The 27,623-nt window shown below is 38.2% G+C and overlaps 1 protein-coding gene across 11 annotated transcripts in view; it reads left to right on the top strand.

Moving 5' to 3' along the window:
• PLEKHA1 (pleckstrin homology domain containing A1) overlaps nt 1-27,623 on the top strand; it is a 69,202-nt gene that overhangs the window by 15,453 nt on the left and 26,126 nt on the right. For 8 of the 11 annotated variants that reach the window (XM_061635767.1, XM_061635765.1, XM_061635766.1 and 5 more), the window contains exons 2-7: nt 6,783-6,943; nt 9,083-9,139; nt 11,818-11,863; nt 18,941-19,038; nt 22,873-23,004; nt 24,393-24,533. In XM_061635767.1, the coding sequence (XP_061491751.1) occupies nt 6,803-6,943; nt 9,083-9,139; nt 11,818-11,863; nt 18,941-19,038; nt 22,873-23,004; nt 24,393-24,533 (615 nt within the window). In that variant the 5' untranslated portion in view covers nt 6,783-6,802. Of the gene's footprint in view, nt 1-5,416; nt 5,584-6,782; nt 6,944-9,082; nt 9,140-11,817; nt 11,864-18,940; nt 19,039-22,872; nt 23,005-24,392; nt 24,534-27,623 lie in introns of those variants that run through there. The other 3 variants (XM_061635768.1, XM_061635769.1, XM_061635776.1) reach the window with 3 other exon arrangements.

Below are 27,623 nucleotides of genomic sequence, written 5' to 3'. Positions count from 1 at the left end.
CATAGATGTGCTAGTGTTGTGGTTTTTGGCTTTTTTTTTTGGACTGGCTGCTGCAAGCCTGAATTCTGTTTTCCAGCCTCTGAGAGAGTTTTTGATCCAGAAGTGGGGTTTTGATGCTAACATACCTGCATATACTGTATTGGCCCTCAAAGCTTAAGTAGGAATGTAGCTTCTGCAAAAGATTAGCAATAATTCCAGGCTTCATTGCCTTATTCAGGACAGACAAAAGGAAGTACTTCTTTACAGCGCATAGTTAAACTATGGAATTTGCTCCCACAAGATGCAGTAATGGCCATCAGCTTGGATGGCTTTAAAAGAAGATTAGACAAATTCATGGAGGACAGGGCTATCAATGACTACTAGCCATGATGGCTGTGCTCTGCCACCCTAGTCAGAGGCAGCATGCTTCTGAAAACCAGTTGCCGGAAGCTTCAGTAGAGGAGAGTGTTTGCACTCAGGTCCTGCTTGCGGGCTTCCCCCAGGCACCTGGTTGGCCACTGTGAGAACAGGATGCTGGACTAGATGGGCCACTGGCCTGATCCAGCAGGCTCTTCTTATGTTCTTATGTTCTTATGTGATCTATACCATGCCACACTTACTGTTCCTCCTAGGTCTTATCAGCTGGGAAGGGTAATGTGCTTTCTGCTTTGCATCTCCCTTAGAAGTGGCTGTGCGGGAAGCACATGGTGACTAATAGCTGGCCTGAACAGTGCCCACAGGAAGATAGTATAGTAGTAGCAGTCTGGATAAAAAATAATTTTGAATTTAAAAACTTTTTTAAAAAAGCAAATGTAGACTCCTTAAAATAAATAATTAATGGTTTGGCTTAAACAAGGGTGGGTAACTTGTGGCCCTTCAGATATTGTTTGACTCCAGCATCTGGTGACTGGGGATGAATTGTAGTCCAATAACATCTGGAAGGCCACAGGTTCCCCACATCTACTCTACGCCATGGTTTGGAGAATCAAAACACTCTGATTTCAGCTGTTGATTTTTTAATGTAATATATATACAGTGCATTGCAAAAGAAATCACAGATCCCTGACCAGTGTTCTCATATTACTGAATTACAAATGGTACATTGTAATTTCTTTCTGTATGATATTTTTTTTGAAACACTGAAACTCAAAATCAATTATTGTAAGGTGACAGTGATTTTATGTTGGGAAATGTTTGTAAGGAACATAAAAAACTGAAACATGTTGATTGCATAAGTATTCAACCCCCACACGTTAATATTTGGTAGAACCACCTTTTTCGGCAATTACAGCTTTAAGTCTTTTGGGGTAGTTATGTACCGGCTTTGCACACAGTGTTGAAGGGATTTTGGCCCATTCTTCTTGGCAGATTCGCTCCAGGTTGTTCACGTTGGTTGGACGTTGCTTGTGGACCGTAATTTCCAAAGAGCTCCACAGATTCTCAATGGGATTGAGATGAGGACTCCCTTTTTTACAGGGAGTTCTTTAGGAGAGTATCTTACAGAATCCAATTACCTGAGCTGTGTTCAGTTCTTCAATTATGGATCTTTATGGGTTGTAGTCAACCTAGAGCTAAAGTGCATCAGTGCAAGGATTTGTCCTTGTACAACAGAACCCCCCCACGTGCCCCTGAAATATGTTCTGGATTCTCTGGAGAAGATTTGGGGATGGTGTGGGGGGAGGAGAGAGGGGGGGGGAAATCCCATTTCACAAGCGAAAGATATTCTGTTTGCACATTTATACAGAAAATGTATACACTTACACAGAAAATGTATGACATACCACCTTATGACTTTCAGACCAAATGGTTTGGCTATATAGTTTTCATATCATGGAGAAAGAATATATTTTCTCCAATAAATGCCCATCTCTGCTGCTTGCAAGCTCTAAGTGTGAATTGATGTGTTTTCTCAGAAGTCCAACCTACTTTGTTACTGCTAGATAGGATGGATGGATCTGTCAGTTTTGGTTTTCTGAGTTTCTCATTTTCCCAATCTTAAATTCAGTTTTCCACACTCCTGCAGCAATTTGCAGGTTTTTTTGGGGAAAAAGTCCTCATGAAATTCTTCAGCATTTTAGTGTGAATTTCTCCTACTAAACACATTTTTCTATGCAGTTTTGACTGATGTACGCTTTTGCAAGTAATTGTTTTGTAATATAATGTATTTTTGTATGTTATGTTCACTAATATATTCACTTTTATACACAATTTCCCCTAATATATGCATTTTTGTAAACATTGGTTGGAAAACTGCATTGCAAAATCCAAAAAATGCAAATTTAGAAGGATGATTGTGTTTCAGTTCTTGTGTTTTGGAAAGTGTAGATCAGCCTTAAATGCTAACTGAATCATACTTACTCCCACCCAACCCTACCACTAGATAAATGTGCATTTGCCTTTAAATAATTAGGATTGCAGGATGTATGCAGAGAACTAAATAGAAATTTATCATTAAGCTGATATAATTTGAATGAGCTGCGGAATTATATGATCAAACATTTTTAATTACATTCCTAGGTCATATTTTGGCTCTTATTTAATTTCAAGCTGATATATTTTGTTATAGTAGACCATAACAAAATAGGTGTGTATGCTTATTCAGAAAATGTATGACATGAGAAATTTTAATTTATTTAAATTTATAGTCTTGGTAATTTTAAGCACACTGATTTCAAATCAATCCAACTAATGATTTAAATATTTTTATCCTGCCTCTTAATAATAAAAAAATTAAAGTACCTGAGTTGACAAAGGAAACATTTCATTAGATATAAAATAATTATCAATCAAATTAATTATGAAACTGAATTTTTTATTTCAACTGCTTTATCAAAACCATGTATGTCTAATTTTTCCAGAATGTTATTACATTCCTTTTTTTAAAAAAAAATGAGTCATATCTTTTAATTTTACCAACTTGATGTGTGTTCTACCTATTATTTATTAATTAATTTTATATCCGCCCACTTATACAATATCCCATGTTATAGTTGACCAAATATTTACACTCTATAGTTGGACTTTGCCATATTTTAGGTATATAGGTTTTTGCTTCCCCAGTCATAAACAATGAATTGTACAGTATCCAGCGAAGTCATTCTGTTCATGCAGAGACTTCTGCTTGCGCAACCAAACTTTCCTTTGTTCTCTCTGTCTCCAAAATCTGCTCTATAGTATTGGGAGAACCTCAGAACAAATTTGTTCTTCAATCTCTGTGATTTTACCTTGTAACAGACTTCTTGCAGTGTTAAGCAGTAGAGAATAAACTTCCAAGGTAGCTAATGAACTGAAGAAAACTAAACTCTGTAAGTTGTCCAAGTTATTAGTAGCCATGGATAAGGAAACAGAAGTTGTGCAGAGCACAAACTCTAACACTGTGTCCAACTATTATTAGGGGGAAAGGAAAGCTGCGATTGTTGGGATGCCAAACTTTGTTCATGATAAAAAAGTGAACTTCTGCATTGAGCCTGTGATGTCTGGCTTGTAACCTTTCTCATGTGTATACTGCAGCTGTATTTTGAAGCTCACAGCTGCACTTCTTTAATCTGGCTCTTGGTGATTTTGTGTTTCTTTATCATAACATATATGTTCATGCAGCAGTCTTCAGTTTTGTTTTTAAATTCAGCTGTTATTTCATAAGACTCAAGACTCCAGTCACTCTGACTTGCCAGATCTTATATATGGAACACACTTCATAGTAAGCACAGTGGTAATGAGCCCTTGAGACCTATGCAAGTATGTTCAGTGAGCTATTGGGTTTTAGCAGATGGCCAGAAGAAGCTTGACTACTCAAGTGAAGGCTGGAGAAATCTAGGAAGTCTGGTTGCTTTGGTTTTTAAAAATGTTAACTTGTAACTTAACCCCCCCAGTCTTGAGGAACAAAACAAAAACCAACTTTTTTCTAGGCCTCAGAATTCTGTATATTCTGTACAGAAAATATTGTCTGGTATATGACCTCAGTCAGTTTGACTGAACTTGCACCACCATAGATAGGTTGCATTGCTTCATATTAGAGTGAGAATAAAACCACAGTTTCATAAGGGAAAGATTTTTCGCTGTTTGCATTCGTGAAGTAATTCTGGAATCCATCTGTGCACAAATGTGACAGAGTCAGAACCTAATGGATAAAAATGTGTCTACACTTGCTTTGTCCTAGAAGATCTGGAACTTGCAAGGTATTTGTTGGTTATCCTCATATCAGTGCTTTTTTTCCCTGCCAGTTTGGTCCCAAATGTTGAATTTGTCTGTGACTCCAAGACATTGTTGTGAAATGTTGTAACTTGTTTCAACAAATGGTATAATTGTATCTCCACAGCCCACTGCATTCAGAAATGAGTGGTGTTAAGACATTTTTAAAGCTTCAGTATAGGTAATGTTGTCTGTGAGAATATATATCTTCATCTGAGTAGTGGTTTTAAGTATTAACTTTCTACAAATATACTTCCTCACTTTTGAACAAGTGATACAAGGGCTCTGAATGCAGTTATTACATTTAAATATAATAGTCATGCTAGCTCCTCATAGAGATGTGAAGGTCCAGGAAAAAACAGAAATTAAAAAAAACTTGTGAAAACCCCATTTCCCTCCAGGTTTTCTCTGGGCCTTTATATCTCTAGCTCCTCAACAAAGATTCTGAATACCTCAAACATCACTATGTTAGGAAAAGTTTTCAGAGTAAACTAAAAGTGTATGAAATATTTAGCTCCCCCCATTAAGTTTACAAACAGACTTCATAATTCAATAAAATTGCACTGTCAGTCCCAAAATGCGGGTTCATATGTTCAGTTAATCCTTGCTAATCATAGGCATGGCAAGGTATACTGTTTTGTTTTAAGGTTTCTTTTAGAATTATTATCCAGTTTGTGACTCTTCCATTCTGGCACTACCATCGGCACAACTAGAAAATACCCTTGGTAGAATAGTTGCCTGGACTTTTCAGTTCTGCCCACCCATTTAAACTTAAGATTTTAATCATTGGTTTTACAAGTCAAGGCACTTTATTATTTAAATATCATACCACTTTCTATTTTATCTTCAATCACACCCTTCTGACTTGTAAAAAAATGAACCTTAGAATAACAAAATACCATAGAAATAACAGCAATTTATGACTGAAAATACATTTTGAAAAATCTGAATTGCTAGACATGCTACAGTTGAAACACACGTACAAGATACAAATGTAAAATGGATACCAGGTTTCATAAAGTATGTTTCTAACCTTTTCTTTTTTAAAGATGTTTTTAAAGCTTTTAAAAATGTTTTTAAAAATGTTTTGTTTTAATATATTTGAAAGTCTGTTTTTATGATGTTTTAAAGTATTTTAGTGCTTTTTTTGCTGCCCTGGGATCCCACTAGCAGGTCAGGATATAAATCAAATAATAAAATTAATAAATAAAATTAATACAATACTTGATGTAATACATTTTCTTTTTAGATTGAGAGCCATACATTTATGTAGAGCAGATGTGGAGAGTTGTACTGCCACAATTTGTGATGTCCTTGGACTGTTGAGATTTACTCTGTTTCTCAGCGAATAGACGTGCCACTTATCCATATAAACTGGGATTAAATGAGGAGAGATCCATCATGGCCTTATAGGTAGTAAGTTTTCTTTAAGCTTCAGTCTTAAGCAATTCATACTCAAAAGCAAGTTGCATCAAGACTAGTGAGGCTTCCAAGTAAACCTGTTTTAGTTTGCACTTTCAGATTGAGCCTATAATGTTCCCTGGATTTGGAGGTAACGGTTATTTTTCAAAAATGACATATTTGTGCCAGAAGGGCTCACTTGACACAATTATTCTTAATTGAAGGCTTAGAGAATAAGAAGTCCAAACAAATAATAATTAAAAGCAATTGAGTATATAGTTTTGTCCCCCTCATTTCCTTATCCCTAATTCCCATGTCTCACTTCTTCCTTCCTGCCAAGTATTTCTTGATTACTCATTCCTTTTCTCCAAGCATTAAAATCCAAACAATGATAAGCATGAAGAAGAACATGGAAACTTGATACAGCTTTTACATGCAACACATTGCTGATATATCAGGCCTAGAACTGTCCTTGTGGAAAGAGTTTAAACTCGAGCAAGGTTTTTGAAACATTGATTTAGTACAATTATATCTTACAAAGTTATGTGTTGCAGAAACGGAATAAATCCACTGTTTGTTTAATGTACCTTGGTTGAAAATGTCTCAGTAGCACTTGAAGCATGCAGTTCTAAACTATGTGAAGACTGTAACTTTTAACATTATTCAGGCTTTTGAATGTAATGTAATACAATAGGGCCCCACTCATACGGCGGGTTATGTTCCGGTCCCCCGCTGAAAAGCAAAAACCACTGAAAAGCGGAACTAATTGAATAGAATGGCTCGTGATGCCCGAAAACTGCCGTAAAAGCGAAACAAGAGCCGTATGAGTGGGGCATTAGTCTAATTGTGTCTAATTGAGACCGCTGCATTAGCGAAGGGCTGTAAAGCGAAGCGCCATAAAGCGGGACCCTACTGTATACTGGAGGGTCTTACTCATTATGGAGTGTTTTTCAGTGCTCACAATAACTATTGGTCAAAGCCCTGTTTTTCTTGAATCATAGTGATTTTAATAATGTTCAAGTATTTGCACTCAACATATTTTATGAATGTTTGTTAAACTTCTGCAGTGAGGAAGATTTTTTTTGCAAGTACCACCTTTTTTGGAAAATAAGCTTCTGAAAGCTATGTAAATTAAATGAAACTAGTTATGAAACTGTTTTGATTCATATGCATTTAGTAAAACAAACAGTTTCCACTCTTCCTTTGTTTTGCAGTGTAATGTTCAGATTCAGAAATGCCTTATGTGGATCGTCAAAATCGTATCTGTGGTTTTCTAGACATTGAAGAAAATGAAAATAGTGGAAAATTTCTACGGAGATATTTCATATTGGATACAAGAGAAGATAATTTGGTATGGTACATGGATAATCCACAGGTAAAACACTTGGGGATAACTTTTTTTAATGTCCTTGCTATTTAATAAATTCAGCCTAAGTCACATTGACTGGAAGATCACAAGGAAAAGTTCTGTCAATATTGATGTGTAACTCATGCACTTCATTTTTTCATTGTGCAGATATTCTGTTAAATTCTGAGTGTCTGAGAATGAAATTAAATTCTCAGTGCCCTGTGTCTTCATGGTTTAAGTGGTTACTATTTGAAACTTAGATACTTTCGGCTGTGGTCATAAGAACAGTTGTTTGAAGAAAAATTCTACTGAAATCAGTGAAATTAATTGTGGTACAAAGTCTATAGATAGTAATTGCAGGCTGATCAGCAAGTGGCAGCTCCTGAGCTGAATTTGCTCTTGAGGATTGTCACCCAGCCTGCAAGAGACAACTGAAAGTTGGATTAGTGGTAGATTTGTTCACAGAACTAGACAGGCATTTCAGTGGTGGTGCTTTGGCTTGCCAGCCCCAATTTCCTTTTCAGAGTGGCTCATGGGTAATTGTTTGAAAATCTAGCAAAGACAACTGCATTGGTATTATCAAGGTTTTCACACTATCCTTTTCCAGTTGAAAATTGGTTTTAAACTTACTTAAAAATAAAGAATTGGTTGGCTCAGTATTGGAAGCTAATTATGTTGAAAACAAAGGAAGCCTGTCAGTTTGATTATATTAATTTGGCATGTGTGGATTTAAGAGTTGTGCCCATTGCACCCATTTTTAAAACCCTTTGGATTTTACTGGGTTAAATCAGTGTTGAAAGCATATTGAGCAAACAGACTCATGGAAATCAGTGGAGTACTTCTGCAAGAGATGCCAAACACAGTTTGGTCATAAATTTGAGACCCCTGATTTATGTGGCAACACAATTCCATTTTGATGTGTATATTAATGTAAATACTAATCATAACCGCTGAAATGTAGTAATGAAGTGGCAATCAAATACTGGTTTTGCCAAGCTTTTAAACTGATGCTGGTATATTAAGTTTACTTTAAAATAAGAAAACGAAATAGTGGCAGAATATTCTTACATAGTAGTCTGACCTAGTAGCATCTTCTATGCTACATAGATTTCTACCCTGCTCTTCAAACAAGTTGCTAGGGTTGCGTTGAAAGTACAATAAAAAAAAATAAAAATCAGAAAGCAGCAAAATCTAAACAGGGTAAAGCCATCAGCCAGAAGAAAAAACTAATTATATTAAACAATTAAAATTAGCTAAAATATTGAAGGGGAACTTGAGTGCTCAGATTCGTGAAACAAGTGTAATTAAGTAAGCTGCTTCCAAATATGAAGATTGATTGAATACATGTCTACTCAGAAGTAAGGTCCATTGGGTTTAATGGGACTTACTCCCAGGTAAGTGTGTATTAGATTGCAGCCTAACTGGCTGGTGTGATTAGGCATAAAACAGAGGCAAGAATGAAAAAGGATTTTCAATTCCTAGTTCTTGGAATACTTTGTCTATTCATGGGCAAGTAGTCTACTTTAATCTTGCTTCTTATCACAAACCCTGACTTGAGTAATGGTCTGAATATGAGGTTTCTTATATTAAAAGAAACTGGGTTGGATCATGAGAAGACTGAAAGGCACTCTTCTCATGCAATGGGGCTTTCCTGGCTTCTTCCCTCTGTACTGCAGCCCCTTCTGTCTCCCCAGTTACTCCTGAGGTTTGAGGTATGGGGCAAAGGGGCTGAGCAGAATGGGGAAATCGGGAGAAGTTATCACTTGTATGAAATAAATTATCTTAAAACTACTTTTACCAGCATAAGACAGTTCAGTGATTCCTTCGTAAGAGCTTGTTCTAAAAATAGAGGGGTAATATCTTTCCAAATTAACAGAACTCACAAAACAATTTGTATTTGATTTAGCAGAATAAATCTAATAAAGGTCAAAAACATGTTAGAGGAATATTCTGTATTTTGAAAGAGTGAAGGCAATGGTAAACCTCCTCTGAATACTGCTTACCATGAAAACCCTATTCATAGGGTTGCCATAAGTTGGAATCGACTTGAAGGCAATCTATTTCCATTTAATCTTTTTAATGTGTTGGTTTGAAAATTTGAAGGGAATATATTGTCCTAATTAGTAGCTTTCATTTTACTCTGCAGTGTTATGTTCTTGATTACAGAACCTTCCTTCTGGATCCCCACCAGTTGGAGCCATTAAACTTACCTACATTTCAAAGGTATGTATGTGTTCCCCAGAAGACTGCATTTCGAAACTCAGCACATTTTGAAAGTAAGGGAGATTTGAGTAACTTTAAAGAAGTCATAGCTAGTAAATTGGTTTCATGACTTAATGTAATACTTGAAGGAATTTTTCTTTGTGGCTATTGTTTCTGAATACATTGGAGAGGAAGAGTGCAAAGCCAGAATTCTGAAACTAGTTGCAGTACTATATGCTCATGATAATTTTTATTACTACAAACATACCTTTTATCTAATTGTGTATTGTTTGTACACATGTGTTACATTTGAACCATAAACTGCAGTTATTTTTAATGATAGCTTTTGAATAAGCCAGGCAGGGCCAGTGTCAGGCATGACTGGGCCCTTGGGCACTAGCCTGTCCTGGGCCTGTTGTGTTGTAGCCTAACACACCCATACAGGCAGTGCAGGGCTAATAGGCCTGCTCACACATCCCATCTACCTCTCCTGTCCCTGTGAATGACATATGTGTCACCCAAGATGGTGGCAGGGGCATCAGCCACTTAGGGAAGCCCCGTTGCCATCTTGGTTGATGGCAGGCATGCACATACAGCATACATGTCATTCACAGGAACAGGAGAGATAGGTAGGGCATGTGTGGGCTTATTGAAGCCCGCACTGACTTTATTGAGGGGGTGCCTGGGAGCTCCCTCTCCATGATCCATGGCAGGGTTGGCAGCCGATCCTGCTGTGGATCGTGGAACAGGAGGGGCCCTTGGCCAGGTTGGGCCCTGGGTGCCCTCTGGTGCCAGTCCTGAAGCCAGGATTGAGAACTGCTGTCTGAAGTTGGTTTGTTAAAAACTGTTAAGTTTTTCATGGTTTGGACATAACCAACAATCAATTGTTCAAAATGGAAGCAAATTCTGCTTCTGATTTTCTCCTTGCTGCCGCACCAGAGGAGAGGGGGCTGCACATGCCTGAGGGTTGTTCATGTGGTACTAAGCCATAGTTCATTGCTAATGTCTAAACTGAGTCACACTCTGTTTCTTTGAAAGTAAAGATTTTAGTTGAGAGAGAATTGTCTTGTAAGGTATCAGAGAAATTACTATGATGGGAAGAGCGCTGTATGCATGGGCAGCTTTGATGTAATTGTGTGTGTAGTGTAGATTCTGATTATGAGACACACACTTATAATCTCATTTACTTTTTGGGGAGGGGGTACTTTGTGGGAAGGAATGTAAGATTTGTTTTATGATCTCCGTGAACAAATCAAGTATTTAATGTTTTTTAGTCTTCTATTTACTATTTTCTGCTGTGAATTTGGCTGCTAGTTTTAGTACTATCTATTTTTATCTTACATATTTTTACAATTTTGTAAGCTGCTTTGTATATCCTTGATAAAAAGCAGGCAGTAAGTAAGCAAATGAATTCATTGCATAGCTACGGCAAATCTTAGATTTAATATTCAAAGGTAATAATATCCATGGCAGCAGATCTACTGTGCTTCAATGCATTACTAAAAAAGAAATTCCTTTAGGGTTGTGTGTTGGAAAAACATTTCCAAATGTTGCAAAACATGACACCCTGCAATATTTAGAGCAGAAATGCCAAGTTCATTGCTCTTGTTACATGTGGGTAAAGCCTTTATTCAACATGATTTCTGACTCCTTGCTTCTAATTTGTCTTGGATTTCTCAGTCCTTGGATCAATGAAACTGGCAAATATTTGGAAATTTGCGTACACAATCGGAACAAATCAATACGTGTAAAGAGTTTAAAAGCTTTTCAGTTTGTGCTTGGTGTCCATTTTGGAAGTCCAAGAGTTCAGAATCAGAAGCTTTAATACTTTAAGAAACATTCTGATAAGAAAATACGCTTTTCTTGTTTACATTTGTGGCTTATGTGACTTTGTTTTATTTTAATGTTCTATTGTATATTAAGAGTGGTGTATAAATGAAATAATAATATGCCATTATTTCAGCCCTGTAAATGAGCCCACAAATGTAACTAGCATGCAAAAAGGAAGTAGTAGCATTCATTTCCATGTTAACTGCAGAGGAAGGGAGATCCCTATTCTCAGTGGACAACATGGAAATGCAGACTACTAGACTCTTTGCAGGTTAGCAAAAAGAAAAAAGCCTTTACAAAGGAGACTAGCAAAGGAAGGACATATTGCTCTATCTTCATCAGCTTACTTCCTTTCCATGTTGGTTGGAGAAGAAGGGATATAGGGATCTATAGAGGGAGTGGTGGAGGAAACTATGAGGGAGGGAACCTTTTAAAAAAAAATCAGCCAGAAAAGGACAGAGGAGTGCAGGAATGTTGCTTAATCTTCACTTCTGCTCTTGCCAGCAGGGATTTGGTGGTTTATTTGCTCCATTGTCTCCCTCCGCTGACATGGTAGGATTGCTCTCTTAAAATAGTAGTGTAAGTTTGATAATAGTAAGCATTGCATACATTTCGATTCTTCCCAACTCCCACTTTTGCCCTGTGATTCTTGCTATGGAAATGTTCCATTTCTAGAATCTTCTGTAGCAGTGTTTACATAGTTCCCTGGTGTTTTTTATGGATCTATATACTAGAGTAATGTGTATGTTAGTCTATACAGAAATCAAATTATATTGAAAGGCATTTTTATGTTGTACAATATCAGATCAGATGTATATGATTTATGATGCCTATAACTTGTAATGCATATAACTTTGTCATTTTGTTAGGTTAGCGATGCAACTAAACTGAGGCCAAAGGCAGAATTCTGCTTTGGTAAGTTGTAGTAGACTGCATAGTTACCTTTATTATTATTTTTAAAAATGAAAACCAGAATATGTCCTGTCCCTTCCTTATCAAGTACAAGTAGAAATACTTATTCAGAATTCAAGTGTATTCATATTCAAGGCTTCCTTCCTAATTTAAAGATGAACAAATCACTCCCTTTTCATAGATGAAATATTGGCAGTATCTAAATTGGCAACACTGCTGATCATACAGCAACAAGTTGCAGCTACCAATTGTATATTTCAGAATTGAATAATAAAATAAATAAAACATTCTTTCTGGATTTGTTTTGCAAACTTTAGCTATAAGTCAACACTTTATATATGCTGCAAAATACATACTATTTTGGTTTTCAGTGAGAATTAGCTTCTGGATTATACTTTAAGTCTTTGAAAAAATAACCACTATTCTCCCTTTTTCATGTTATAGACCATTATATACACTCTATTATATAGCACAGAAAAATTTGACAATCATTTTTAATGTATGTCAGTCATTGTATAAAATGCCTGCCAACTTATTCTTTGCAGTGGGTTTAACATTCATCTAGTGATTAAGAAAAAGCTAGATGGTCATGTTAGCACATGTAACTCTTATTGATATCCTCTGTACTTTAAGCGTGGATGTAAGGCATGAATGATGTAACGATTATATATAAAACAAATGGAGACATCCAGTGAGTGCACCTGACTGTTCACATGTTTAATATTTACTTCTTTTTGTTTCAAACATCATCCAGAACATTTTTGGTGTTAAATGAGAGCATGATGGCATTCAAAATTAAAATTTGATGAAGACCTTTTAGCAGTTATTGGAATGTCTAATTATATTTGAAGCCATATTATCAAATGGTTTTGTTATTCATTTGTTGAAAATTTATTCTGATCATATCTTTGAGCTCTGCTTATTTTATCAATTGAGGAAACAGATTTGTAGTAATGCAAGAGTGTATGAAGCATGCATAAGCAGTAAACATCTCTTGATGCTTCCACACAGAGCATAATATCCTGTCAATATTGAGTATACAGCTATTTCATTAGACTGATTTTAAAAAATGGCATCCACTGTTGCAGCAGCATAATTCTGCTTTCTGACTCCTAACTGAGCAGACCAGAGGAAACTGCCTCAGCTGGTCTACAAGTGAACCAGCTCTCAGAATGAGTTGAATAAGGAATGCTCACAGGAGCTTGGCAGCAGAGTGCAGTAGGGGAGTTCAGGGGGCAGATCTCTAACAAAAATGGTCTTGTAGTGAAGATCATATACCAGTGGGACTCTCCTGTTAACCTCCAAGGAGAACAGAACAAAGCACAGGCCATCCAGTACAAGTAGAAAGATAGAAAGAAAAGGTAAAAGAGACTATGGATGGAAAGGATGCTCCAGTGGTGGTGACCTGCAAGATGTGTGCAGTGTTTATTTTCTTGCCTGAGAACAACATGGCGTACACATGCAGCCAGTGCAAGCTGGTTGCACTGTTGGAATAAAAGGTGAGAGGCCTAGAGTGTTGGAGACAAAGAGACAGAATGCTGGAACAACAGCAAAGAACAGTACAGGAGGTGGAAGAACAACAAGTTGACGTGGAAGAAAAGAGTGGCTGAAGAAAGGAAAAATGAAGTCTATGAAACTCCATGGAAAAGGGTGACAATTAGGAGCAGAAGAGCTAGAAGACACTCTGCACCAGTGGAACTATGGAACAACTTGGGTACTTGAGGATGAGACTGGAGGACAGTCTGCAGAGGAAGAATTACAGGAGATGGTGCGTGAGAGGCTGAAGCTCAGTCAAGCAGAGGCAATGAACACATGCCCTGCAACAACAAGAAGAGAAGAGGAGGAAGGGTGGGAGACCCCCTACTGTGTGGGATTGAAACCCAAGTATGCTGAGAAGTCCTATGGACTCATCAGTTATGCTGTCTTCCTGGAGGATGGATTAGAGATGTGATTGAAGGGTTGTCAATATTTGAAGTGTTGTCAACACTCATAAAGCCCACTGACATATCCCTTTCTTTTCATCCATGTGGGAACAAATGGTATTGCCAAGCGGAGCAACAAAGAAATCATGTCAGACCTTGAAGCTCTGGGAAAGAAACTCAAGGACCTTGGGGCCCAGATAGTTTCCTCATCCATCCTTCCAGCACTTAGAAGAGGAGTAGAAAAGGAAAGAAAAATACTCCTGGTGAATGACTGGCTACAAAGATGGTGCTGACGCAAGAGATTTGGATTCTGGGACCATGGATTACACTTCTGCAAGATGGACTGCTGGCACCTCATAAGGACTGGGAAGAATGTGTTTGGTCACAGCATGGAGAACTTGTAAGGGGAAGGTAGACGTAAACTTGGAGGTAATGATTGATGAAGGCTCATGCACAGAAACAGGGACTGAGAGAACAGCTCTAATGGGGCCCAATAATAGTCTTCATAAAAATGTAGGAAGGAAGCCAGATGATAAATCACATGGTCCTCAATATTTATATACTAATGCCTAGAGTATGGGAAATAAACAAGGCAAACATGAACTGTTAATTCAGAAAGGTGAATACAACTTGATGGGTATAACTGAAACTTGATGGGATGACCCCCATGACTGGACTATAGCAATTGAAAGATATAACTTACTCAAAACGAACAGAAGAAATAGAAAGGGAGGTGGAGTTGCATTATATGTCAAATATATATCCTTGCACAGAAATATAGAAGTATGAGCTTGGAAGCCCCATCGAGAGCATCTGGATTAAAATTAATAGGGCAAGGAATAAAAGGAACATGGTGCTTGGAGTCTACTACTGACCACCCATTCAAAGAGAAGACCAGGATGAAACTTTTGAAAAGCAAATTGCCGGTGTTTCAAGGAGGCATGATGTAGTAGTTATGGGGGGCTTCAATTACCCCAATATCTTTTGGGAGACAAATTCTGCCACACACGGCCTCTCCAAGAAATTCCTGACTTGCATTGCTGATAACTTTCTCCTTAAGAAAGTGGGGGATTGTCGTGTTCAGGTTGGGACTCAAGAATCAGATCACTTGGTGAAAGCAAATCAGTTTTTATTAAAGTAATTTCCAGACATAGACTCCTTCGTCGCATGAACAACTTCTGCAAACAAGAACCTGCAACATGGAAGAAAGGTGACAGAACAGGGGCGCTCTGCTCCCCCCACTCTTTATAAAGGGGTTTTTCTGGCGCGAATTCTCTCACTTCGTCTCAAAGCGCCCTGTTCTAAACCCCTCCTTTCTCTTTCCCTTGTTACTTTGAGACGCCTCCTGGAACGAGGCAAGGGTGGGGGCATGGCCTTCTCTTCTTCTAAAGTATCTGCTTCTAGGATGGGGGGGAAGAGGGAGGGGAAGGTTTAAACTGCCAGGCAGGTTTTTCTCCGCTTGAGGGGGAATTGGAACCCCTCCTTTTTCCGTCTCTAACTGCTCTGGGCTGGAGAGAGGGGAGGGTGTGAGAAACTTCTGGGAGCCGTCTGTTTCCCTGGTTACCAGGCTCTCAAGGTCTCTGTCGGCAGACATCTCTATCTCTGTCCTCTCTCCTGCAACTCTGGGAAACTAACATCTCCCCCTTCCTCCTCATCCTCTGAACTCCCAGGGTCCCAACCTGCATCCGGACAGGGATGGAACTAGAGGATCACCTCTCCTTGACTTGATTCTAACCAGTAGAAATTTTGTGGATTTCAACAAACAATTCCAACAAGGAAAAAAGGTGGAAGATAGCAGAAGAAGCCATTGCGGCTTCGCAGAAGGAGATGACTGGAAAAGAAAAAAAGGACACACACAGGAAGTGGAAGGAGCACCAGGCCACAAAAGAAAAATAGACAGGTAGCATAGAATTGCAGGGATCGCATCAAGAAGACTAAAGCTAGAATGAGCTGAGGTTAGCAAGCAGTGCTAAAAGCAACAAGAAAACGTTATCATTTCCCAATGAAGATGGTAAAATGATAACAGATGACAAAGAAAAGGCAGAAGCCCTCAATTCCTATTTTGGTAGAGTGTTTTCCCAAAAGAGAGTTCATGGCCCTCCTAGCAAAGGTGAAGTACAAGTTGAAGGAGCACGATTGCAGCTTCTGTTGTCCCTATCTTCGAAAGGACAAAAAGGAGGAACCTGGGAACTACAGACCAGTCAGTCTGACATCAATCCCTGGGAAAAATCCTGGAGCGTATGATAAAGCAGTCAGTCTGTAAGCACCTTAAAAACAATGCAGTGATTACTAGAAGCCAACATGGATTTTTCAAGCACAAATCCTACTGCACTAATCTTACCTCATTTTTTTGATCAGTAAACCTCCCTGGTAGACTGTGGGAATTCTGTGGACATAATATATCTTTATTTCAGCAAAGCTTTTGACAAAGTGCCCCTTGTTAGTTTGATTAGCAAGCTATCTAAATGTGGGCTGGATGGAACAACTATCAGGTGGTTCCACAGTTGGCTACAGAATCATACTCTGAGTGCTTATCAATGGTTCCTTTTCAAGCTTGGGGGAGATGAGTGTGGTATCACAGGTCTCAATCCTGGGCCCAGTACTCTTCAACATTTTTATTAATGCCTTCGATGAGGAGGTGCAGGGAATATTCATCAAATTTGCAGATTATACAAAATTGGAAGGGGTAACTAATACCGTGGAAGACAGACAAAATTCAAAGTGATCTTGATAGGCTGGATCATTGGGCTGAAAACAACAGAATGAAATTTAACAAGGATAAGTGCAAAGGTCTAGACCTAGGATAAAACAAACCAAGTGCACAGTTATAAGATGAGAGATACTTGGCTCAGCAATATGACATGCAAGAAGGATCTTGAAATCGTTGTTGATCACAAGCTGAATATGAGCCAACAGTGTGATGTGGATGCAAAAAAAGACAAATGCTTCTTTAGGCTGCAACAGAATTATAGTTTCCAAATCGTGTGAAGTACTAATTCCCCTCTATTTAGCACTGGTTGGGTCTCATCTTGAGTACTGCGTCCAGTTCTGGACATTGTACTTTAAGAAGGATGCAGATGCAGACAAACTGGAACAGGTTCAGAGGAGGGCAACGAGGATGATCAGGGGACTGGAAACAAAGCCCTAGGAAGAGAGACTGAAAGAACTGGGCATGTTTAGCCTTGAGAAGAGAAGACTGAGGGGAGAGATGATAGCACTCTTCAAGTACTTGAAAAGTTGCCACACAGAGGAGGGCCAGGATCTCTTCTTGATCTTCGCAGACTGCAGGACATGGAATAATAAAGCAAGATTTCAATTGAACATCAGGAAAAACTTCCTAACAGTTAGAGTAGTACGACAATGGAACCAATCCCTAGGGTGGTGGTGGGCTCCCCAACACTAGAGGCATTCAAGAGGCAGCTAGACAGCCACCTGTCGGGTATGCTTTAATTTGAATTCCTGCATTGAGCAGGGGTTGGACTCTATGGCCTTATAGGCCCGTTGCAACTCTGCTGTTCTATGATTCTATAATTGGTAAAGTTGTTAGCTGATTCTTGTTACTGTACTGTAGATGAAACAACACATAGGTATGGGCTGCTGAGCTTCCCAGGGTGATAATTGGCAAGGGCCAATAATTATATCTGAATATTTATATATTCTTAGATTTTAGATTAATGGATAACATCACATTATGGTTTATAGGCTGTCTTGAGATGTTTGTAAATTACTCAACATATAGCTGCTGAAAAATGTGTTTTCATGCTTGCACAACTTACTGTTGAGAAGCAGTATGGGTTTTATGCATGAGTGTTGGTTAGTTTATCAACATGTCTGTGTCCTCAGGAGTGCTCCCGTCAAAGCAATGAAGAAATGTTTGAACTGGCCTGTACCTAGAACAGAGCAGAATTCTTACTGAAGTGGTACAAATGTATGGATTGCTTTCTGTTTGTGTGTGCGTCTTTGGTATTTGCAGAGATGAGTCTTAATATTAACAGTAACTCTTACAACAGGACTGTTTATAACAATGGCCGCAGACAGTCATGTTGTCATGTTGTTTCTGGTTGTAGTCTTGCCAAAATCTGCTTGCAACGGTGGGATCCAAGTTGCATGTAGTATCTGCCTTTGTCATGAGGCTATTTTTATCATATTTCTGTTTGCTCGGACTTATAATCAGTTACAGAAGCAAAGTATACATAATGTCCTTGCATATCAGAGTGCTGCTGATAACTGGCTTCTCATCCATGTTACTTGAACTTTGTGACCAGATTAAAAGAGGTGGCCATGTGACAAAAAGACTGTGTACAGCCACCCAATGAGAAGATATTCTCATCTCAAATGTTTAATATAAAAGGACAGCCTTTGTGTGCATTAGTTGAGTTCTAATGCTTTTCCTGTACTGTATTAAACACATGTGTGTGCTTGCACACATACACAGAGGATATGAGACAGTATAGTGCTGTCTAAGTGAATCCATGTGATTACTGATCTCTTAGAGATTACTTGCAGATTTAAGTAGGCCATTAAAGCAAGAGAAGCCAGCTGTGCTTAGGTTGCTTGTTTGTTCCTATGGATTCTGTTTGTGTTAGGATATTGTATGCACATCTTTATGTTTTACAGGTCTTTTTGGTTTTTCCTTCCACCTATTCAAATACTAATTTTAGATTTGAAGCAGCTAATATACGTGTTGGATGCAATACATTTATACAGACTTTTAATTATAAAAATGTGCAAAATACTTCTGGTGTTCTCAAAAAAGAAAAAGGTGATTTTTTAATGTATTTTTTTAATCATACAGGTGCATAGATTCAGTTGTTACATCAAAGCAACTTTTTTGTCAAAGGCATTAGGGTCAGTATTCGTGTAGAAAGTTAGAGAAGTCATTGTCATTGTGTATGTGAGATTTTTCACAGGACAGGTGAGCCATGAATACAAGCAAACTCTCTCCCCCCCCAGTCTAGAACTATATAACTTATATAAAAGGAAAACAATTATTTAGGATGGGTGCATGCTATCAAAGCACTCAACTTGGGTTTTTCAGCTTTGAGATAAGAAATAATGTGGCCTTCCTAACTTTGAGGTTTGTTACAATGCCTACACAAAGAACAACTTAACCATTTTTCCCTTTAATGCTGCATGTTCCTCCTGTTGTCTCTAATAGTTATGAATGCAGGGATGAGGAAATACTTTCTACAGGCCAATGATCAGCAAGACTTGGTTGAATGGGTAAATGTCCTGAACAAAGCTACCAAAATCACAGTAAGTAATTATTTGTGATGGCATCATTATTATCTTCTTAGACTTAGCCAAAACCAGCAAAAACATATTTGGTATTCCAAGGTTATTGGGTGAGGGGGTTATACATTTTAAGGGCTCCATTTTTGTGTTAGTCAATCTTGAACTTAGTGTATGTCTTAGCCTGAATTATTTGGAGGCTTTCACCAGCTACTTGCCAGGAAGGATTCCTGCTCAGTGTATCATAAGAATTCCTTCCTCAGGTTCTAGAGTTGCAAGTTTGATCATGGTAATGTAGCAAACCAGCGTGTGAACTACATGAAAGCAAATTGTTTGATAAGCCATTCAGTGAACGTGACAAGCTCATGCTTGATCAGTTCTGGCCAAACACTTTGGAAAATCAAAATAATTTGATCAGTCAAGTGGAAACTGTTCTAATGGGAACTTGTTTTCAGATACTCCCAGCCAAGAATTCATTGTATGGGAAGCAATTATACACATGCTGTATAATTTCAAGTGTAGTTTTGTAGTTATAGTGATGGGAATTGTCAAACATTGAGAAATTGTTTGATTAAATAATAGTTTGTTAGGTAGGTCCCAGGTTGCGGAAGGCTTCCCTAGACAGTTACTGAATATTAGGTTATTCTGTTGTACACCGCCCTGAGAGCCTGTTGCTAAAGGGCGGTTTAAAAGTGCAATAAATAAATAAATAGGCCCTTTGCTTCACAGCTTGCTTTGGATTGGACCTCTGCTCGCTTTGGATTGTTTCAGGGGGCTTCACCTCAGACCCCAAATCTGAAGCAGTATTTGGAAGACTGAGGCTTTAGTCCTTCTGTTGACTTGCATTGGGAACCAAAATGGCCATAACGTTTTGGCTTTTGCCTAAGTAACTAAGAACTCAAGACTAAAAAGTTTAACTAGCTATTAAGACAAGACACAGACAAAAGACAATACACTTTTAACAAAAGGGACTGTGTTGGGTTGGGAAGGGTGGAAAACGATAGAAAAACAACTAGGTAGGCTGGTTATGAGGTGAAGGATGAATAAATAGGATTGCTTGAGAGAGGATACAGCTATAAATAAAATAATAAATAAATAAAATGCAAAACCTAACACAATGGCCAAAATGAGGGGGTGGGGAACAGGGAAGTGCCACTGCCTAAGTAACTATTCTAACTGAAGACTAATGTAAGTGACTAAGACACAGAAAAGATGCAACAAACATTTTTTTAATAACTAAGACTGGGTTGGATTTGGAAGGATGGAAAAGAATTGAGAGAAAACAAACAGGTAGAAAGTCTGGGTTTAGGATAAATAAGACAAGTCAAAATTCCATTAACTCTTTGTAACTTTCAGAGAACTAGCCAAATAATGAGAAAAAAGGCACTGAGGAAAAAGGTTTTGTGGAATCAACACCCCCCCCAGCACCATGATAGGAGAGTATTGGGTGAAATTCTAGCTCTGGATTGGAAGATAGATCTCTCAATGGGCAAACTCCCCCTCTCCCTACATTGGTGTTTCCCTTATATGGCAGTGTTTATCTATTTTTTCTATCATTTTTGAGATAGTCTGTCAGGCTTAGATCACAATTCTTTAAACTCCAAATATCTCCAAAGAGTTTAGGGGGCCCATCTGCTTCAGATTGCTTCAGAAAGGGGGGCTTGCCTCAGGGGCACAGCTGCTGAATACTACCTTTTAAAAAACTAATTTAAAACGTATGGATGGTGTTTACCTTCTTGAACAGGCTGCTGGTTGGGAGGAGGTTAACTACTATTCATTTTTAAATTATTTTTTACAATTATTATTTATTGCATTTATTCAATGCTTACTACATGAAATGTCTCAAAGTGACTTACAATTGTAAAAGCATACAGAATACAACATTTAAAATAGCATCAAAAAATTAAAGAACATTATTGACTAAAAGTGGTCATCCTGCAATATTATAACAGGATAATCCTACCCTCACTATTAAAAGATGAACACCAAATATAGGCTAGGTTATCATCATACCAAATGATTCCAATTAAGAACCAAATGCTAGAATAAACAGAAACGTCTTTGCCTGTGCCTAAAAGTTATGATAATGTTGCCAGGTACATCTTTCTGAGGAGAACGTTCCAGAATCATTGAATCACCACTGAAAAGGCCCATTCTTTGTGTTTTTCAAACAGGGCCTCTTGATCTAATTAGCTGCATTAGCAGTTGGGAGAAACTAGCTGGAGTTATAATTTAAGGCCTAGCAAGGTAGCCCACTCTACCCCAGCTGATGAAGTGTCTCTGCCTCATTGACGGTGTCAAGGTAACAAGTGCATTGGGCAGCTGTGTTGAGTTTGGCAGCAAGGCAAGGAGGCCAAGGCAGATTATTCCTACCGCCCTTTTCATCTAACAAATTCCAAGTAAAAATACTTAATAAATAACAATAATGGATAGAAAACGACGGGCCGTGTAGGCTACCTAGTGTATTTTATAGCATGTAACATGTACGACTATCTGTTTGCCCGTTTTCTTGGAGCCAAGGTAACTGACCTAAAAAAACGGAAAGTTAGAGAAGTTGGTGGGTGAGGCCTTTGGGGATGTGACAGCAGCATTTCACTTCCAACATGCCAGCTCCTGAGTTGTTACAGAGAATGAAATTCTTGGTGAAAGGGCTGTCCATCAGAGGAAGAGCGAAATGCTTCCTAGGGCTCCATTACTGGGTGATAAACAGATACCCTCTCACGCAGGGTATACTCCTCTGTGGGGTGTGAGGTTCTTAAGAACATAGATAAATGGGTTTGTGACAGGTGTACAGACCGCATGACTTGTCTGCCTCAAATGAAAGTTGTGGATGTCATGGGTTATCTGGATAGCCTGGTAGATCTGGGAATCAATGGTCCTGGTGTATGTTGGCATGAATGATGTGGAGACATGTAGTCGTGTACTCATGGAAGCCAAATTTAGGATGCTGGGTGGGAGGTTGATAGCCAGGACCTTCAAGGCATCTTTCCCTGAAATGCTATCTATTCCACATGCAGGGCCAGCTGTGAAGAAGAAAACAAGCCAGAGGCTGGCTTCATGTTACCTGAGCGTGTAATTTGTTTCTCTCCAAACTTAACCATGATGGGTAAGCCAAGAACAAACCTTGGCTTCTGATGGTGGTTGGCTTGGAGAGAAACAGACCACAAATGCCGGATTGCACATCACGTGAAACTGGTTAATTACCTTTCCAATGTGAAACTTCATGAGATGGGGAAGGAGTGAGGCAAGGACTTCTGAGCAGTGTGCACCAGCATGTTGCTTACTCAAATTAAACCATAGTTGATTTTTAACTATCTCTTAATGTGACATGTGAACCAGGCCTATCCTATAATACGTATTTCAAACATATTTTGGTATGTGTTTTTAACCTACGGTTGTTTCACAAAATTTGGAGTAGTGTGAAATCTGAAGGATAATTGGATTTCCAAGCCACACACTATTCTGGGAGATGTAGAATAGACTAATTTGCATCAGAATTCATAGTAATCAAATTCCTCAAGTATTTCTACTTTTGAGTGTTTACAATTGAGGAATGCAGGTCATTCATTCAAACCACATTATTTCTGAAAGTATTTGTTCTTTCTGGATGGAGCAGGTGGATATTTTATACTGTTTTTAGATGAATTTTCTTTGGATGAACACTTCTAGTATATTATATTGCAACTGTACTGAATATCTTAATACATTTTGTATTTTATTGTAAATGGATTTGGGATGCCTCTGGATGTTTGAGGTGATATATAAATATAATTAAGCTAAACTAAATTTGAATTGGTTTTGCTTTCTCCCCTGTTTATAAGGCATTGTACAATTAATTTGTAATGCATATTTTTTTAGGTACCAAAGCAAACTGATTCACTGTCTCACACTGATAATTTAACACGTCACACTGAAAATCTGGGGATAAAGAAGCAGATGTCTTATAGGACAGAGATTGTTGGTGGTGTTCCTATAATAACCCCTACTCAGGTAGTAATGTACCTTTTTAATAAAATCTTTTCTCATGCAACATATTGGGCTATCAGTCTACTATCCCTCCAGTTGAGTGATTTCTTGCAGCATGGGAATGCCATTTTCACCCAAAGTTGCCCCTTTTATTGTGATCAATGAAATGGATAATGTGTACATTGCTTTGCACGTACAATCTGCTCCTTTTATTGTAATGAGAAGGCTAGGCTTTATAAGCAGGAATTCTGCCCAGGGTGGCATGTATATGCATTCAGAGTACATATGGGACTACAAATTGAGATGTTTTTTATTTTATTAGCCTTTTTAGCTCTACCTTATCTGAAATTGCTTAACTTTTAATCAAAATATCCTTTCCCATTGTTGCATTTTATTATTTTAAACAATCTTTAAATGTAGAAAATATGTGTATGTATATATATATGTGTGTGTGTGTGTGTGTGTGATGTGTATACATAGACCATTATATATACATTATATGTGTATGAAAATGCTTTAAAAACAGCTCTGGGTGTTGAATTTCTTGGTGTAGAATGAGTTGCTGATGCTTGCAATTGTTGACTATTTAGTTCTAATCTAGGATTGAGGCTGATGTTGTGGATGGTGGATTTGCAAGAAGGTTGGGGCTGGTAGTGAATTAACAATAATAGCTGTGAAAACCTGGTAATCAAGTAATTCTAGACATTATACTTATTAATACTTGTATTGAGAAAGAAAATAACATGGCACTGTTTCTAACAGCTTTAGTATACATATAACTTCCCATTCCTTGCATGTTGTCTCCCATAAAGGGAGAAAGCTGATTGACTCAGAAACCTTTCTCACACTGCCTAGTTAATATGCAACTATGATGATAATAGACGTGACTGCTCATGGAGAACCCTGATGCAAAATTCTTGCATTGTTCAAACTTAAGTGGTAAGTTGAGGTATTAAAAAAAATCTTGGGAGGTAGTTCTCCCAGGTTTCTAAATATATGAAATAGTTGTTTTATACTAGACTGGTTCTTCAAAACTACAGAATGCCACCTCCCTACACACATCACAGTCTTTATAGCTAATTGCAAATAATCCCACCTCCAAACTCACAGAAGATGCTTTTTAAAACGCACAACTCTTAATTGGCTTATATATATTTTTTCAGTAAACATGATGAGTTACATGCCATTTCTTTGTACATGAAGCAAGCTTGAGTTGAAGTACACTCACAATTGTATAAATAGCTCTGGTAAACCCTAAATATTATGTCTTAAGCAGTGCCCCAAATTCCAAACTTGAATGTGTCTAATAAAAGGGAAATCTAACCTGGAACAGTGTTAGGGGAAATACTGGTGGTGGGGGTTTAATGGTGATTTTAGACCTTATTTTTAAGCTCTTGTTTACTTTTTTCCAGAAAGGAGAGATAAATGAATGTGGTGAAGGTGATAAAAACTACTTGAAACGGTCCCAAAGCCACCTTCCATATTTTTCTGCTAAGCATCCCCCAGATAATGCTGTGATTAAAGCTGGCTACTGTGTTAAACAAGGAGCAGTGGTAAGCAACTAGGTGGTGTTTCTGAGGTTAAATCAATGTTCTATATGATGCTACAGCAAGACCTTTTTGCCAGGTGGAATAAATATGGTGAAAATCAGGGTCAGCTGGTGGTCACTGGACCTGGTAGGGCTACTGTGAAGTCATGAATCATAGCTGATGAGGTCACAGGGATGTGGCCAGTTCTGATTTTGTTCTCATCCTCTTCTCTTGCAATGATACTATGAACACTTATGCACTGCAGTTGTACAAATACTTAGCGTCTAATTAAATTGAAAAGTGTCTGTCTTTGGTTTAGTAGTGGTTTCTGCTGTTACAATTGCTTCTCTGCTGGCAGAAATGTTGTGCGGCTTCCACCTGTTCTGATTCTCTCCCTTCTTCATTTGCAAAGAAACAGTGGGCACTTAAATATTGAAGTTGTATAAACACTTAACACCTGTCTTACCTTTGCTCAGAATTGTTATCACAATATTTAGTGTAGATTCATGGTACAAACTGTACATTACTCAGAAGTAAACTCCACTGAATTCCATGGGGATTGCTCCCTGATTAGTATGTACAGGATTGCAGCCTGAACTGGTTAGGCTTAAAGGTTCCACAGAGCACTGTTACCAAAGGCTTCCATAAACTTCCAGACCTATGGGAAAGGATTATTCCCTTTCCAGCTTATTCACTTTTACACCTTCTTTCCAGAATGTGGAATAAAATGAAGGGATATTAAGTGGACTAGGTCCTGGGAGACCAGGGTTAAAACCATCACAGCCATGAAGCTCCCTGTGTGACCTTGGACCAGTCGTTGTGTCTCAGCCTAACCTACTTCTCGGGGTTGTTGTGAAGATATCATGGTGAAAAGGAAACCCATGAATGTCATCTTGAGCTCCTTGGAGGAAAGGTGGAATGGATATAAATGTAATACTGATTAATAAAGAATAAAAAGTCCATAGCCTTGCTTTTGAATTGGGGAAGGGAGAGCTAGGTTTGTAACCATTAAAAGGCCTAAGAATCAGAGGAAAAAAATCTGGGACACAACCGGGATATTTAGGCCTACAAACACTCGACTTTACATATCAGTCCTTGGCAAATCTTATGTGTTAATGCTTCCTGGAATAGGTTTGCCTGGGTGGGGTGTCCAGGCAGGGTGCAATGCCTGCTCCTGTACTGCATCTGGACCATTCCCTGCGTTATCCTGTTTTTTGTAATGGCATTTTAAATTTGCCAAAATGTTTTATGGTCTTATCCTCACAACAACCAATTAAAGTAGATCATAGTGCAATTTTAGCAATACACCTTAAAGACTAAAACATTTATTATAGCATAACCTTTCTTGGGCTATAGTCTACTTCCCCGAGATGTATCATTCTTGGTAGTTCATGAAGGCACATGTAATAATACACTTGCTAGCCTTTAAAGTGCTACTGGACTTTTGTTTCATTTCTGATGTAAGAAATGGGTAATTTGCTACCCAGTTGATTGAAAGTGTACCAGATTAGTATGCCTAGTACCATACAATGAGTCTGTGGTAGACAGGAGTTTTAACTTAGGTCTCTAGATCTTCTGGTGAGCACTAGAGAAAATCTCAGGTCATGATTAGGAATTATGAACCTCAGAAATAAATGGTCATGAGCACAGAGTGCACGTGTCTTACTAATGCAACATGTGTTCTGTACTTAAAAATAATAATTTCAGTTCTCCCAGTATCTCCATGAAACAAAAACGGTAGAAGTAAAAAAACATAAACAAGAGGCTCATAGAGTGTCCAATGGTGCTCACTCACCAAAAAAAAGTAGTGAAAGAAAAAAGCAAACAGCAAGACTGCTCAGGGAACAAACACACTCCTAAGGCCTGGCTGGGTAGGTGTGGCCTTCATGGAAAGAGCATACTCAACACATACCTCCATTTCAGATAGAGCTACCAGGCGAATGGGTCTGTCCTGAGACAGACTCGCTAATGCCTGTATGTGTATGCTGTGGCTGTATGCTAATTCCTGTGTCTTGATTGGCTGAATTGCCCTCATGACAGCAGAAGATGGTGGGAACTTGTGAAGTTTTAAACCTTTTTTAAAAAAACTATGTTTTTTAACCTTTTAAAAAGTCTTCAAAGCTTTAAAAATGTTTTTAAAGTTGTTTTGTTTTAATGTATTTTAATGTCTGTTTTTATGATGTCTTAAAGTATTCTTAGTGGTTTTGTTTGCTGCCCTGGGCTCCTACTGGGAGGAAGGGCGGGATATAAATCAAATAGCAAGCAAGCTACTAGGGCAATCCCTGGAAAATTATAATTTTTCATATGATTCATCCCAATTCTAAAAAATGGGGATCCCATGCAATGCAGTAGTTATCGAACAATTGCCTTAATATCCCATGCAAGTAATGCTCAAGATTCTACAACAAAGGCTCTTACCATATATGGAGCGAAAAGTGCCAGATGTCCAAGCTGGATTTAAAAAGGGAAGGGGTACAGAGATCATATCACAATCATATGTTGGATAATGGAACGGACCAAGGAATTTCAGGAGGAAATCACTATGTGCTTTATACATTACAGCAAAGCCTTTAACTGTGTAGATCATGAAAACCTATGGAATGCGTTAAAATAAATGGGGGCGCTACAGCATCTGATTGTCCTGAGGTGCAACCTATACTCTGGACAAGAGGCTACTGTAAGGACAGAATATGGAGAAACCGATTGGTTCCCAACAGGAAAGGGTGTGAGACGGGTGCATTTTATCACCCTATTTGTTTAATCTATACACACAACATATCATACAGAAAGTGAGATTGGACCAAGATGAAGGAGGTGTGAAAACTGGAGGGAGAAATATCAGTTTAAGATATGCAGATGATACCATACTATTAGCAGAAACCAGTAATGATTTGAAATGAGTGCTGATGAAAGTTAAAGAGGAAAGCACAAAAGCAGGACTACAGCTGAATTCAAGAAGACTAAAGTAATGACAAAAGAAGATTTATGTAACTTTAAAACTGACGAGGACATTGAACTTGTCAAGGATTATCAATAGGTTGGCACAGTCATTAACCAAAATGGAGACAGTAGTCAAGAAATTAGAAGAAGGCTAGGACTGGGGAGGGCCAGTTT

Source organism: Rhineura floridana, chromosome 7 (genome assembly GCF_030035675.1).
Source record: "Rhineura floridana isolate rRhiFlo1 chromosome 7, rRhiFlo1.hap2, whole genome shotgun sequence".
NCBI lineage: Eukaryota > Metazoa > Chordata > Lepidosauria > Squamata > Rhineuridae > Rhineura > Rhineura floridana.
This window is presented reverse-complemented; position numbering and strand designations above follow the sequence as displayed.